The 16,828-nt window shown below is 41.5% G+C and overlaps 1 protein-coding gene across 1 annotated transcript in view; it reads right to left on the bottom strand.

The window, feature by feature from the left end:
* Positions 1 to 16,828, bottom strand: part of FRMD7 (FERM domain containing 7) — an 83,194-nt gene that overhangs the window by 30,040 nt on the left and 36,326 nt on the right. The window contains exons 2-4 of the mRNA XM_053579100.1: positions 8,331 to 8,456; positions 7,489 to 7,608; positions 6,285 to 6,318 (exon numbers count right to left, since the gene is read on the bottom strand). Coding sequence (XP_053435075.1) covers positions 6,285 to 6,318; positions 7,489 to 7,608; positions 8,331 to 8,456 — 280 coding nt within the window. The remainder of the gene's footprint in view (positions 1 to 6,284; positions 6,319 to 7,488; positions 7,609 to 8,330; positions 8,457 to 16,828) is intronic.

Genomic DNA, 16,828 nt, shown 5'->3' on the forward strand with positions numbered 1-16,828 from the left:
CCTTCAGTAAGATCCCATACCGTGTTTATAAGAATAATTCCCTGATTCATCCATTCTTGTGTAAGTGTTGCCAACTGGCTCTAAAAGCCCTTGGCATTTACACATTTGGAGGTCAGGCGCTCACGAGGCTTAAGCTCTCCACCCCCATCTCCAGGAGAGGCATTTCCCTTCAGTCCTCCATAGTGTATGTTGTAAACTTGGCCAGCCTCATGGAATGTGTTGCATAATAGGTAAGGTCTTGATTCTGTCTCAACATGCAGACTTTAATTTTTTTCTGCCATTATGATCCAATTCCTCGATTTTGATGTTATGATTATCATGCTCATAATATCTCCTTGTATACAACTTTCCAATTTTCTCTTTTCTGCGCTTCTGATTCTCTGTATAATTGCTTGCTTGCTCTTGTTTAAGCTGGCTCTTTTCAATATTCTCATCAAGCTCCTTAGGGAATCTAAATTCGTTACCATCAGTCAGTCCTCCCACTCAAGGAATTAAAAGTCCAGTCCTGCAGCCTGTCTTGTCCTCATCTCCCTTGGATTATAGTAGGGCAGTGTCTGCTGTTTAAAATCTGTCCATACTGTGCTATATCATTTTAAACAAACTTTTGAAAACTTGTATTTATAATCTCTAATTTACTGCATTGTAACCATTGGACACTGATTCCTAGGGGATCCAAACTCATCTTCTCATGGGAACGATAATACTCAAAGTGGCTAGCTCTAAAAACCAATTTACCAAAGTTTCCATGCACTTGAGATTGTCATATACCAATGAGTTAAAATAATAAACCTGAATTGTAATCTTGCTCACTTATTAACTGGATGAATAGGGCAAATCATTTAGCTCACATATTGTGCTACCTTTTCAAGTACCTAAAGATGGAAATTGGAAATTATGTGTTTGAATACTTGGTATTAAGTACAGTGCCTGGCAAAGAGTAGACATTCAATAAATGTTTACTGAATAAATAGATAAATGGACCCGAACATTCAACTTGATTCATGTACATAACCTTGACAGTCTTCTCAGGAGGAAGAACAAATTAGTCATTAGGTGACCTTGGACAAACTACTGAAATGTTCTGAGCCTCTGTTTATTCATCTGTAAAATGGAGATGATAATGATATTATTTCAGGGTTGTTATGAAGATTATTCACATCAAAGTCTTAGTACTGTGCCTGGCACATCATATGACTTCAGCAATGCACATATATGGATAAATACACAGAAATGACTCTGCAAGGATATACATCAAACTGTTAGCAACATTATCCCTAGAAAGCAGATAGAATAAAGAGGATTTTAACTTTTTACTCTATACATGTCTAATTTTTTTTTTCTGAGCAAAGATAGTAGAACCTTTTTTTTTTTGACAGTAGAAACTTTTTTAACCAACTTCCACTCCACACACAGATAATGCTTTCCATTCCCTCTTTAAAATATTGGCAGATATCCACGTGGAGATGAAAGCTCATGGCCAGTAGGTTCTCTAATACAGTTATATACTTTGACGGCAACTGAGTGAATCCCATGCTTACTAATAATTTTCTTGAACATATTTTTGATAGTTCTCCTTGCTATTATAATACACAATTTAATTAAATCATATATAAAATTATTATGATCACTAAAGGCAAGAGTTATTTCCATGAAAATTAAGTTGATCACTTTGTAAACACTTAATAAGGGAGAATCCCCAAAACGGTGCTTTCAAATTAGTTTTAGATATGACAGCAGTAAAAGATTGGGGGAGAAAATACATCAAAATCTGGAAGGGGAAGGATTCTGTACTCGAACTGCTTTGCAAGCATCTACTTTCTTATTCCATGTTAAATAAAACAATACGGGAAATCAGAGATGACACAGTATGGGTTTGGTTTATTAAAGAAAGGGAAAAGAGCAACAATCAGAAGTCTATACTGGGAAAAAAAGAAAAGGCCTTGGCCCTACTTTAAAAGTTTGGCTATGTATATGTTTTATGTTAAAGTAACAAGTTTAAGGTGTTTGTGTGTATATGTATATGACTTATTATGAGTCTGCTTTAGCAAATTTTATCAATTAACTGAAGAATGAGGACTTTTTTTTTCTGAGAAAGAGTCTCCCTTTGTTACCCCTGGTAGAATGCTGTGGTGTCATAGCTCACAGAAACCTCCGACTCTTGGGCTCAAGTGATTCTCTTGCCTCAGCCTCCAGAGTAGCTGGAACTACAGGTACCCACCACAACACCCAGCTATGCTTTAGAGACGGGGTCTCACTCTTGGTCTGGTTGCTCTTGAACTCCTGAACTCAGGCAATCCACCTGCCTTGGCCTCCCCCCAAGTGCTGGGTTTATACGCGAGAGCCACCGCGCCCAGCCTTAAACAACCACTTTTGACAACTAGAAAAAATAAATTCTAATATTTCCATGTGGTGATTAACTTTAAAAGAACTACATAAAAGCCCTATCGACTATACAATTAAGTTTCAAAAAAAGGATAAATTTGAACAAAATATAGTATATCATTAATAGTAGCATAATGGGTTGTTGTTACTTTTTCCTTAAGCTTGCTATATTTCCAGAGGTATGCAATAGATATTATAAAAGTTAAAAGCACAGTATCATACCAAGTGTATTACAAATGCTTCTCCTGTGTCCAGTGCTGATTCTCGCGTTCATAATATTTCTTTTAGTCCCTTCAGCAAATTGCTCTCAAAGTCACAGATGACAATCATTCATTCTCCCAACTGTATGTTTATCCCTAATATTTTATTCCAAAATATGACTGTCTTAGCTTGGAATTCCATATCAGGATACTATCAACTGGGAGGCTTAAACAATAGAAATGCATTTTCTCACAGTTTTCCAAGAATGTGCTGGGCACTTGCAATAAATATGAGGCGGCACCACATCCTGGTGGCTACAAGTGTGGGCTCTGGATCCAGACACACCTGGGTCTAGTCCTCACTCCCCTACCCGCTAGAGGGGTGGTTTTGAGCAGGCTGCTTACCCTCTCTGAGCCTCAGTTTCCTCAATTGCAAAATAGGATTGTGGAAGGTAGACACAAAAGGTCCCATATTACATGATTCCATTTATATGAAATATCCAGAATAAGCAAATCCATAGAGGCAAAAAGCAAATTAGTGGTTGCCAGGGGTTGAATGAAGAGGGGGAAATGGGGAGTGACTGCTAATTAGTATGGGATTTATTTTAGGAGTCATGAGAATATTCTGGAATTAGATAGTTGTGATGGTTGCATAACATAATGAATATGCCAAAAAAACACTGAATTGTACACTTTGAAGGGATGAATTTGCTGGTATGCGTATTGTATCTCAATTTCAAAAACTATCATAGGGAGGATGAAATGAAAATATTCATGCAAAGTGTTTTACATAGTGTCACACCCGTAAGTAGAGCTCAACAAGTGTTAACTATTTGTAGGGTGACCGTATAATTTATTGACGAAACCTGGACATTTTTGAGGATAACAGAGGCCAGTAGAAATAATTATATTGTCAAGACAGGTATAACGAGGCCTTCTTTGGACTAATCTTAGTGTATGGTCAGCTAGCTATCAGCATCTGGACCATCCAAGGGGTCAGTTTTCCCAACAGCAGTATTGGTTTGCACATTCAAGATCTGCAATATTGAGGATCACACACGACTGTAGATTTCCTCTCACAGAAATGGTGACTGCTGATCCAACGGCAAAATTACCTTTTGATCATTTAAACCTCTGATTTCACATGTTCATAGGTAGGGCTCATAACAGCCACACAAAAAGACAGGGACAGAGAACTGCTTCATCAGTCTTAACCTTCTTCTTTGAAAACATTTCAAAAGCCAGCTCATAACATCTCCTTTAGCATGTTTTTTTTTATTTTGTTTTGTTTTGTTGCCGGGCGGGAGTTTGAACCCGCCACCTCTGGTATATGGGGCCAGCACCCTACTCCTTTGAGCTGCAGGCACCACCCATCCTTTAGCATGTTTTTTACTCCATTAATTGCTCTCTTTTTTGAGCTCTTTTTACTTTCCTGTTTGTAATTTTCATCTGCCCAAACGTTGGGCTTAATTTTGATGCACTTGCCTTTCTCCTTCTATATATGCCTTTACCTTTTTTTTCTTTTTTGCAGTTTTTGGCCAGGGCCGGTTTTGAACCCGCCACCTCCGGTATATGGGGCCGGTGCCCTACTCCTTTGAGCCACGGGCGGTGCCTCATATGCCTTTACTCTTTTGTGGCCTTTCCACTGTCCCTTCAATTCAACATACATTATTGAGAGCGCCTGCTCTGTGCCCAGTACGTTCCTAGGCCCCAGGGATAGTGAGATGAACAAGACACAGACATAGGCACACCAGGCTGGCAGACCGGGCGGACACATCAGTGGTTAATCACAGTAGTTTGAGCGAAGTGTCCTTGTGGCAGTATGTATGCAGGAGACAATATGAGACCACATCCGAAGGGCATCTAGCCCAAAAAGATGGGTAAAGAGATTCCTGACAGAGGAGACGCCTAATTTGAGACAGGAAACAAAAGTCGAGGATAGCCAGGTGAAGAAAAGGAAAGGAAAAGGGGGTCACAGGCAGAAGAGATTAGGAAACCTGGTGTGCACAATGAAACTGCAAGCAGTTTGGTGTTAATAAAGGAGAAAGTGAGACACAAGGGCTGGAAAAGTGGGCAGGAGTCATAGCAAGGAAGGCTTTTTATGACACGTGAAGCCATGTGGTGGGAGTTGGTGCAGGGTCGGGGCAGGAGTAGCTGAGTGATTTTAAGCAGGGAATTAACATGCCCACGGGTGTGTTTTAGAAACACCAGCCGGGAAGTGGTTAGGGCACCACTCCCCAAACTGTGAAGTGCATGTGAATCACCTGGTCATTGTTAAAATGCAGGTCCAGAGTCTATAGGTGTGGGGAGAGGCCTTGGAATCTGCATTTCTAACAAGCTCCCCCATAACACTGATACTGTGGACTGTGGCTTACACTTTGAGGAACAAGGGTAGAAGGGACATGTGGCAGAGGTGCCAAGCAGCCAAGTGGGGGCTTCTGTAGGAGTTTAGGTAGAGAGAAGATGGGAGCCTGGACTAAGCCAGTGGTAGTTAAAATAGTAAAGATAGGAAATGAGATGTTTCCAGAGGAGGTGCAATTGGACTTCAGGAGGTAAGAGAGACAGACAGTCCCAGAGATCCCTGGTACTCTCACTGCAGGCCTTAGAGGCCTGCTCCCGTTTTGCCTGCTGCCAGGGTAAAGATTTGGATGCACCATGGCTAAGCTGTGCTTACATTTTGCAGTCTTTCATTCACCTTATATACCACCTGGTTCATCCCTGACATTTCTTTACCACTTGGCGCCCCGAGCACATGTACACCCAGAGGCTACTCAGTAGCTTGCCTCACTTACTCCTCACAGACCCCCTGTTGCTGAATTCTGCCCACCCTGCCTATCTACAGAGAGAGGATGTGCAGAACATTCCCCACCCACGTGCACACACATCAGAGCCCCTCCTGCGACTTTCCCTACCCTCGTGCAGGTCTGAAAAGAAAACCACAGCTCGTTGTATCAAAAGCTCTCTGCTGGCATAAAGTCATAAAACGTTTTGATACTTCACCTCTGATGTGTTCACTATTTCCTTTTAAAGTCACCTACCTGGCATTTTCTTTCTGGCCTTTGATGTAAAAACTTAGCGCTTCCTCGTGTATCATGTCTTATCACTTTTGTCATTTACCCCAGTCACCCACTCAGGCACTGTCCGGCATCAGTTCCATCCATAACAATATAAGCACACTGTCACTCAGCAGCTTTGTGGGGACCACTGTGAACTAGTTCCTTCTGGCTAATTTCTGTCTCTCATTTACTCTTCAAATCCTGAACTCTCAATAGCATTTTGAAACCCAAAACCAAACAGAGCACTCTAGCAAGAAGATCGGACTCGTGCTAAGTAGAACAGGAAGTCTGGAGATATTTCTGCATTTTGGTAACTTTGGGTGCAGATTCAGGTTAAGCACGTTTTCGGTGATGCTGATTGAAATTCAGCCATGCCATGAAATCTTGCTCTGCACCTTGAATGACACTGCCTCATTTCGATAGAGCGCTCTGTTTATAAACGTCAATAGGCAGGCTCCCTATTTACAGAGAGCTTGGGCTCCTCTGAAGATAAGCCCTTTTCCTTTCCTATCATCCACAGGCTGCTTCCAGGAATCTCAGAACTTCATGGGGATTAAACCACTGGAAAGTCTCCTTTTAAAAGACTGTTTCACTGTTTATTAAAATTGCAAATTTTCTGACACTGAAAAAAAGGCATGCATCTTACACATTTGCCGATATAGTCAGATGCAACCAGTTTTCTAAGAAATAAACCGAACATAATTTTGAAAGTAAGTTTACACTTGATAAAACACCTCAGAGAACTGGGAAAAGAAGCTCCTTCAGGACAGGGCAGGAGAAATTCACTGACCAAACTGTACCCCTCTTGGGAGTTTAACTCCTGGGAAAAAGAGAACTGCTAAAACGGTGAGAGGCTAATTAGCAGGTAGCAGCAGTTTGTTCTAAAATGGAGCTCTCTCTGCAGGCAGTCTTGTCTTTTCGCATCTGGTGGAGAGCAAGGTGCAGTTAGACACATCAAAGAACAAAGAATAAGAAGGAAGTCAGCTGAGGCCTGGTTCCCCAGAGCCGTAGGACTCAGCGATAAACCCTGGGGGGCAGCACAGTTTAACTGACTACTTAAGATTTCTTGGTGTTGCAAGAGGAGAAACAGCCTCAATGCCTTCCTCCACCTTAGTTAAAAGTTACTTAATGATCTAACTAGTTATCAGAGGATTATATCAGCGAGTCCTCCCCTGTTCTGACATTGTGAAAGCCGTCATGACCCTAGACTAAAGAAAAAAAACACCAGATGCACAGCTTGGGAAAGTAATAAACACTGCTCTTCAGCTACAGACAAGAGGGTTGGATGATGTATAACTAAAGATAGAACTTCCGGGGAGGGTGTAAGAACTCTGTGGAACTCTCTCAAAGTAAGGTAGGCTTTGAGAATGACCTTCCTGTGTTCCTGGGATTCTGAATCTTGATATTAACAAAGGACAACTTTATCCCACATGGTGTTTGGCCCTTGCTCCTGGTTCCTGTGCCACCGTGACAGTGGGGCTAAGCAGAGAGAACAACCCTTATAGATGCTTGTGGCCATGTGAAATTCACACCAAATTACAACTGGTTTTTATTTTATTTCTGAAAACATAAAGCAGTTCAAAATGTTGCCTGTGTGAAAGATGGAAGGCTTAAAGTTGCTCAGGATTAACTTCCAAGAAAAATTTCTGGGCCACATGACTGGCCTGGAAGATCCTGGGGAATCAAACTGAGCAGCTGCCAGATCACCACCCCCTACACCCACGGCTGTGTTGATACTGACTAAACCAAGTTGGGCAGAGAACTCTGGAATCAGATAGCCAGTCCACTACCTGATAAACAATATTTTCTGGCAGACACAACTTCAAAGCTTCAAAGGAAAGTGAACGTACTGTTTGCCTGAGGCTTCATCGGGCCTGGCAATGACTTGAACAGGTTGCATCTGATTCACGGTCTTTGCTGGAGTTGCTGGATGGAGTGTGAAAGACTCACCCTCAGAATTACCCTTCATACTAAAAAAAGGACAAAATCTACAAGATTTCTACCCTAACAACAATCTTGCCCCCATTTCTAGGACATTGAAATTATCATGCCTATATTGAAAAGACTGTTGAAAAGTGACAGTGTAATAACAGCATTCTCAAGACAGTGCTCCCAAGTCTTGTAGAAATTACTAACTACTCTGGGTAATTAAAACAATTATAATTGTTTGTTTCCACGTAATGCTTTAGCACTAAATCCATGTGGCATGCATAATGCACAACCAGATTCTAAGTGGTAGTTTGAATTTTCTTTTAAAGTTGAAATTTATTCTGTATGTGTCTAGCAATATGAGACACACAGGACGAAACAGGGATCAGTGATATCATGTGCTCCAAGCCCCTCATTTTACAGGTGGGAAAGATTTAGATCCAGAGAGGGTAAGAGACTTGCCTAGGGTCTTTCATCAGGTTAATAGCAGACCTGGGATTGGAATCCAAGTCTTCTGGCCTCCGGTAATGGGCTTATTTCATTACACCAGGCTGTCCTTAAATGTAAAGAGAAATCTAATATCTAGGCATATGAAGAATAAGAGATAAACAGCTAAAAGTTATTTTTTTGATTCATTCCTTCCTTTCATCTTTACTGTTTTCTCCTAACTTTATCTCTTCTCACATTTGGACTGTATTGTCGACTCACTTTTCTCTCTTTCTGCTGATTGTCGCTTTAATGTCTCTAGCCTCCCTTTCCTTACTTGCACCAATTCTCTTCATTCCTAAAATCAGCTTTACTCCATTTAGAGAGTGCTATGTCGCTCAGCAGGGCTGTGGGTAGGTGGGAAGCCATGCTGTTCTGACGGGTTGTGAATTTCACAGAAGCCCTGTAAAGAAGTCATTAAGGAATAATGCCTTTTAAAACGTCTACTTAATAAAAGGCCACCACAGAACCCAGCGTCTTAGGGCTACTGTGGAGAAGCTGTGTTGACTATACATAAAATCTTTTTGAATATGTTCAGGAAACTATTCCGAACTAAGTGGAATGGGGAGGCACATGTGGAGCTTAGGGACGCATAAGAAGGCATTGCTTCAATGTATAACATCTACACCAAGATGTTAAAATCCGGGTGGTGAGATTATACTTGAATTTTATTTTCTCCACTTGCTTACTAGAATTTTCCAACCTATTCGTAATGAACGCAGGTTCTATTGTTTATTCAAGCTGGATGTGAAAATTTAAATTAAAAAAAGCCCAACAACCTATAAGGGCTTGTAACCGATTAGCTAAATGAGAGGTCACAGAGCTATCACTTGAGCTAATCTCCTGTGAATGAGTCACAGAGGTGCCTCATTCTCCATCCTTTCAACACGCTCATGGTAGCCAGGTGTGCTTTCTTGTCAACATCTGTGCACAACACTAAGGGACCAGTTCTACCCTGGCGCGGAAAGCCCGTAAGGGGCCCCCTTTAAGGGTCTCCCTCCACCTTGCAGTAGTCACTTAGGGCCTCTTATTTCACTCCTCCTTCCCTACCCAGACATCTGCCTGGGTTCCCAACCCTTGTTAACCTAGTCTCTTCTGTTGGGTTCCTGCTGCTTAGTACTAACTTGGACCCACAATGGCAGGTGGTTACACTCTGCTTTAGTCTGCACTCCTCTTGACTTATTGCCACATATGTTGTGCACACAATAAGTGACTCACAAAGCTTTTCTGGACCTGTGCCTCAGCAGTATAATAACTCCTAGGCCTGCTTGCAACTTTCTGTCCCTTTCCTTTTAGCCTACACTAGCATGTACTCATCCAAGTCCTGAGTGCTAATTCATACATGTGAGTGATCTGGACTCTATAAACCAAAGCCCAGTGGTTGCAGATTCTTCTCTGTCTGATGTAGTCTGGGGCTGGCCCCAGATTGGGGCACTTCTGTCATTTACCGTCCTCGACTATTTCAATATGGCAGCTCTATTTTTAGGTTGTGCAACATAAAACAGTTGTCTGGAATTCTCAAATTGTGCCCAGGTACAAGCACAGCCAAGCCCAGAACATTTTTAATACATGTATTTCTTTTAAATAGTACACATCTAAAATTCTAATGTATAAGAAAGAAAGAGAAAGTATGGTTTAACTTGCAAAGTGTAGAATTGTAGGGAACCTGGGAAGGGAGTTGCAGCAGGATTTGTAACTTATTAGCAATCTTTAGTGGGAAACTGGGTCCCTGGAGATACTAATCTTTGTGTCTTAAAATTAGTCGCAAACTCCCAACGAAACCTTTTCCAATACCTTTCTCCTTTAATTACTTAAGTGGAATAATTTGTGCAGAAGGATCTGGTGAAGCTGACTCATTGCTATTTATAAATCAAAACCAAAGATATATTATAAATCAAAACCAAATCCCTTCTGAATGTTGAATTTGACATTTGCTTTTCCCAACTTAAGAGGCTCCAATCTACATTCTTCCAAATGCAGAAACGAACAAACGTGTTCACAATGGTTTCCACAGAGAGAGACCTGAGAAACCTTTGTAGATTATTAGTAGAGATGATCTCTCCTTTGTTGTCCTTTGAGGGAGCCTGGGGTGGGGCTATTTCTGGCAACCTCATTTCAAACAGTCAGTGAGGGCTTACTGTGATCACACAGTTTCACATCCATGCAGGGCTGGTCCAGGGAAAATTTCGTGCTGTAATACATGAAATGTTTTGCATCTCCCTCCTGACTTAAAACTTGGCTTCCTAGAATATTTTATCAGCTAAAATAAGCTGATAAAATGGAGCAGGGATTGGCTGCCTGGTGGCCAAGAGCAAGAACAGAATTCTTTTGTTTATTCAACAGATATTGAGCATCTAGTATGTTTCAGGTTAAGCACTGACTATTCAACAGATATCCCTTGCCTTCACAAAATTAACAGAACTCATGGATTGCTTTTAGACTCATAACCCCACCCTCTGAGCACCGAAGAACCTTTCCTTTTGACCTCATCTATTTCTCAGATGCCACTTATCTTTCCTACTTTGTCCAAATCTCTGATCCATTTACATTACCCATTTGTCCCATGAAAACTCTCAGAGAACACTGGCAGGCCTGCTTTGCCCAGGTCAGTTTTTCCTGACAACTGCAGACCCCATTTTCTATACCAGCACCCCCAACACACACAAGACCTATTTAGGGTATGAAATGCTAAGATAAGTCCACAGTACCCTGGTGGCTCTTAAGGACAAGCCTTAAAATGTGGATGAAGTGGTCAAGTATGTGGGCTCTTACTCATACGGCCCAGCTCAAATCCTGTTTCTGCCTCTTACTATCTATTACATCACTTTAGACAAGGTACTTCACCTCTCTTTCCAGTTCATCTATCAAATGGAAGGATTGATAGTACCTATTTCATGCAGGATGTCAATGAGGTAATGCAGGTAAAATACTTACACAAGTGCCTGGCACATAGTAAACATTCCCTTGATACATTATGTATTTTGTATTTTGTTTTGTTTGTTTGTTTGCAGTTTGGCTGGGGCCGGGCTTGAACCCACCACCCTCAGTATATGGGGCCAGAGCTCTACCCACTGAGCCACAGGCGCTGTCCCCATTATGTATGTTAGCTATTATCATTACTATTTAAGTTAGAAAAGAATTGAGTGGTAATTACAGGTTATAGACAATGATATTTTGGGTGAGATGCCTGGAATTTCCACATCATGTAGTGTGGCCATTAACAGCTTAGAGAATCTGGCCTTGACACTATGAGAGGAACCCTGTATTCTTTTTTTTTTTTTTGAGACAGAGTCTCAAGCTGTTTCCCTGGATAGAGTGTCCCATGGCATCACAACTCACAGCAACCTCCAACTCTTGGGCTTACACAGTTCTCTTGCCTCAGCCTCCCAAGTAGCTGGGACTACAGGTGCCTGCCACAATGCCCGGCTATTTTTTTTTTTTTTTTTTGTAGAGACAGAGTCTCACTTTATGGCCCTCGGTAGAGTGCCGTGGCCTCACACAGCTCACAGCCACCTCCAACTCCTGGGCTTAAGCGATTCTCTTGCCTCAGCCTCCCGAGTAGCTGGGACTACAGGCGCGCCCGGCTATTTTTGTTGTTGTTGTTGTAGTTGTAGTTGTCATTGTTTGGCAGGCCCGGGCTGGATTCCAACTCGCCAGCTCCTGTGTATGTGGCTGGCGCCCTAGCCACTGAGCTACAGACGCCAAGCCAGAACCCTGTATTCTTATGTAGGAAATGGACATTATACAGACATCACTTTTAATTTAATTTTATTTATTATTTTAATGGACAATTATATATATTTATCATATCCAACATGTTGTTTGGAAATATATATAGATGGCAGAATGGCTAAATCAAGCGAATGAACATACGCCTTTACCTCACATACTTACTATTGGAGCTGTGTTTTAAAATGAAATTTATTTTATTTTATTTTTAGGCCCATTCAAAAAGCAACAATATGTGTTCATTTAAAAATCAGAGGGAAAAAAGAAACAGAAAAGCAAAAGGAAGTAAAGTGCCACCTGTCAAAAGATAGCCAATCTAAGGATTAAAGAGTAAAACTTTCCAGGTAATTCTCAATGAATATCACATAATACTCTTTGATGATCAACTTAAAAAAATACTTAGCATTATATTACGAATATCATCATTAACTCCTGTTGCATATAAGAAGCCACCGTTGGACGTGCGAGTTGTTTTTTCCATTTAGCTATTGCAAACAGAACTAGGGTGAATGATAAATGTACAGACATCTTTGCACACAGTCTTAACATTTGTGTTAGGGACGCATTTCCTTCAGATACATTCTTCCAGAAATTGAATTCAGACTGCATTATTGCTTATTTGTCTTATTTTTGTTTGAGAGTTTTAATGAAATACTAAATTTTCTAATTTTTGTGCAAAATTTTAATTAAATATGGAAATACGAATACAAATTGTGGGGAGGATTCAAGACAGTAATTTACCTTGCTTGGAAAGCATTGAAAGGATTTCACGAACCCAAACTGGCTGTCAGAATTCTGGAGGCAGAAGGCTAAGGAGGAGAGAGTTGGGGCTCTGGAGTCAACACATCTACTTTTCATTCCTGACGCAAATACATACTTGCAGCTGTATGAACTTGAGCTCATATTTAACCTTGCTGAAACTTCATTTCTTTGTATGAAAAATCTCTTTTATGACTTGGCTCCAGCTTTTCTTTCCAGTTTCAGTTCTCAGTTTCTCCCCACTCTCTCAGCACCCTCTGCACTCAGTTTTAAGATCCAATCAAATTGTACTACTCAATAGGCCAATTCTGTGCCTGCACGTCCCCCAATGTCCCGACACATATCTAAATAATTAATACTGGCCATTCAGAACTCAGCTTAGATGTCAACTCCCTGAGAAAACCCTGCCTGACCATCTTTTCCACGCACATACTTCGTAAGTGCGCCAGAAAAAAACCATCCTTACCACTGTCATTTGTGTACATCACACTGTGGGCCATGTGGTGACTCATGCCTATAATCCCAGCACTTTGGGAGCCTGAGGTGGAAGGAATGCTTGAGGCCAGGAGTTTGAGATGACCCTGGGCAATATCTCAAGACCCTGTCTAATAAAAAAAAATTAGCTAGCTGTGGTGATATGTGCTTATAGTCTCAGTTCCACAGCCTCCAGAGAAGTGCTTCTCTGAACGCCTATCGTCTCAGCTACTCGAGAGGATGAGGTAGGAGGATCACTTGAATACAGGACTTTGAGGTTGCAGTGGGCAATGATTGTGCCACTGCACTCCAGCCTGGGCAACAGGGCAAGACCCTGTCTCTAAAAACAAAAATTAAAATGTATATGAGGTTGGATAATTAAGTTCATGAATGCATCCTAGAAAAAGTGCTATATACCTCATTGCTGAATTGTCAGTCACCTTTGAAGTACTTGCCTTGGCCATCTGGTGCCTGTAGTAATATTCAGCAATGAGGTATGCAGCACTTTCTATGCTGAGTTCACTACCTTCATTCTCCGATCTCATATCACATATACATCACAGTGTAATGTTTGTAACTATTTACATTTATCATTCTTCTTCTAGCCTATGAGGTCTTTGAGGTTGTGCACTATTTCCTATTTATTCTTTGCACCCTCAGGAGTAGACACAGAGTTTAGAAGTAGGGAGGGCTCATGAGAATTTCTTCTTTATTTCAAAAGTATTACAGAGTACAGGGTGGCGCCTGTGGCTCCGTCGTAAGGTGCCGGCCCCATATACCGAGGGTGGCGGGTTCAAACCCGGCCCCAGCCAAACTGCAACCAAAAAATAGCCGGGCGTTGTGGCGGGCGCCTGTAGTCCCAGCTGCTTGGGAGGCTGAGACAAGAGAATCGCTAAAGCCCAGGAGTTGGAGGTTGCTGTGAGCTGTGTGAGGCCACGGCACTCTACCAAGGGCCGTAAAGTGAGACTCTGTCTCTACAAAAAAAAAAAAAAAAGTATTACAGAGTACAAATGTTTTGATTACATAGATTGCTTATGTAATGTTTGAGTCAGTGTAATAAGTGTACATATCACCCAGATGGTGTTCATTGCAACCATTAGCAGGTTTAGTCCCACTCCACTCTTCCTCCTCCCCTCTGCTTGATTCCCATTAAGTTTTATTTCTCTTTATGTACATGTGTGTTCATAAGTTAGTTCCAAGGTAATAGTGAATACATGTGGTATTGGCTTTTTCATTCTTTAGATACTTCACCTATATAATAGTCTCCAATTCTATCTGAATTGTTGCTAAAGGCCTTAAGTCATCCTCCTTTCTTTTTTCTTTATTAAATCATAACTGTGTACATTAATGCATTTATGGGGTACAGTGTACTGATTTGCTATACAATGTGAAATGCTTACATTGAACTGATTAACACATCCATCACCTCACTTATTTGTTGTGGTAAGATAATTATACCCTTTTCTTAATAGTTTTGATGTATACCATTGCTTTATGCACCTTAGGTGAGGTTCCACCAAACACCCTCTCTCCTCCCGGCCTCCCCTCTTAAGCCATCCTTTTTCATGGCTGAGTGGTAGTCCATAGTATACACACACCACATTTTGTTCATCCACTCATTAATCGATGGGCACTGGATGAATTCTACATTTTTACAATTGTGAATTGTGCTGCATTGAACATTCGAGTGCAGTGATGAAATGACTTTCTTTACTCAGGGTAAATACCCAGTAGTGGGATTGCTGGATCAAATGGTAGTTCTACTTTTAGTTCTTTGCGGAATCTCCATACTGTTTTACATAGGGATTGTACTAATTTTTAGTCCCACCAGTGGCTTATCTGTAGTTTTTGGACTTTCTAGTAAAGGCCATTCTAACTGGGGTAAGGTGTTATTCATTGTGATTTTAATTTGCATTTCCCTGATGATTATTGACATGGAGTATTTTTCATATGTTTATGGTTCATTTGTCTCTCTTCTTTTGAAAAGCTTGTGTTCATGTCTTTAGCCTACTTTTAAATGGGATCATTTGATTTTTTTTTTTTCTTGCTGATTTGCTTGAGTTCTTTGTACATTCTGGTTATTAACCCTTTATCAAATGTATAGCTTGCAAATATTTTTTCTGATTCGGTAGCTTGTCTATTTGCTCTGTTGACTATTTCCTTGGCTGGGCAGAAGCTTTTTTATTTAACCAAGTCTCATTTATTGATGTTATTGATACATGAAACCTTGTTAGAGTGATGAATGAATGAAGGCGCATAATCATACCCTGTTCACAAATGTATTAAGTAATGATCATGTGGAATAGTGTAAGTGGCAATTCCTGGCACCTACTTAGGTCAGGAAATGGTATCTTATGGCATTAAAGGCAATTGACAATAACTTTGTGACAGGATTTCTGGCAATCACTTAAAAGACTGGAGTGTGAAGTTCTGGAGAACCTTTGTCTTTGTTTAAGACTGTTGAAAGGTGAATTTCATCATCTTAAAAGGAATTTCAGAGGACAAAGGACCTCTTGTTCAAGACAGCTAAGCTCAGTGATTAGTGGTAAGGCGCCATGCCTAAGTGCTTCCAGGGCCTGGGGTCAGCTCACCCAGACAGACCTCCCCTTCCTGGCCCCAGACCTTGGACCCAGAAGAGAAAGAAGATGTGGGTAGAGAGCAAGAAAAAGAAGAGAGAAAAGGGGGCTGGAATTAGATTCTGTGGGGGTAATAATTGTAGCTTTTGCACTGCAGCTGTGTTTAGAATCAGAGATGCTATACATCAGAGGTTCCACGGCCTCCAGAGAAGTGCTTCTCTGAACGCCTGTCACCTTCCATTCTTCCTGAGCTTTGCAGCCTTTAGCAGATCTCCCCAATGGACCCTTGCCCTCGCACCAAATTGGCCAACTTGGCACTACCTCCTGGGGTGCAAATGAACAGTTAAGAGTGGATCTCTCAGCAGCAGAACTGGTCTCACAGAATGTTTTTCCAGTTCTGATAGTCTGGCACAAAGCCACTTAGTGTCATCTAATATCACAAAAGCTAGCAGCTCTGTGCTGCTGGGCTGGCAGGCTTGAGGTCCTTTTAGGAAATGGCCAGGCCAGTTCAGCCACCTCCCAGGTGATTTCACCCCTCAGGGCATAACCTTTGACCACAAGAATTTGGACTTAGCTCAGTGAGTTCCAGCTGGAAGAATTTCTAATTTTCAAAACTGCAATTGACATCTTCATTGTCTTCAAGTACAAGTTAAGGCTAAGCTCTTATTAGTGTAATATATTTGTGATCAGACAGGTCAAACAATGATATAAATGCAGAGTAACCAGCCATTTAAAGAGACATAAAAACTTCTATAGAATTCAGAGAAATCTTGCTCTTCAGCAAGTCTCACTCAGAGGGAAGTTAGTCCTCCCAGTACCTGGGAGCAGGGGGGCCCTGCACTATAATGAAAGGGAAAGGAGAGGCAAGGCCCCCACTAAGTGAAACTTCACAGAGATTGCCACAAGTGCAGACTTGAATAAACACCCAACCACCACCAACCTAGCTTGAAAGCCAGTTGCCCAATTCCTTCCCCAGCATCTCAAAAGTTCTTGTATTGTATTTGGATTTAGCTATGGGGATGGGAAGAGAAAGGGCCAGGCAGGGGTGGGAGCGGGAACCCTGGAGGCCTGCCTTCTCCTCTGAGCTCTAAAAGGATGACAGCCTGACATTCAGGTGACAGCTAAAGATGTGGGGCACCAAACCATACTTGGCCTACTACTCAGCCTGGCCCGGGGCCAGACAAAGCACAAACACTTTCTTTTTCAGATGGGTGTATTTTTCTGAATCAAAGGCATT

Source organism: Nycticebus coucang, chromosome X (assembly GCF_027406575.1).
Source record: "Nycticebus coucang isolate mNycCou1 chromosome X, mNycCou1.pri, whole genome shotgun sequence".
Lineage (NCBI taxonomy): Eukaryota > Metazoa > Chordata > Mammalia > Primates > Lorisidae > Nycticebus > Nycticebus coucang.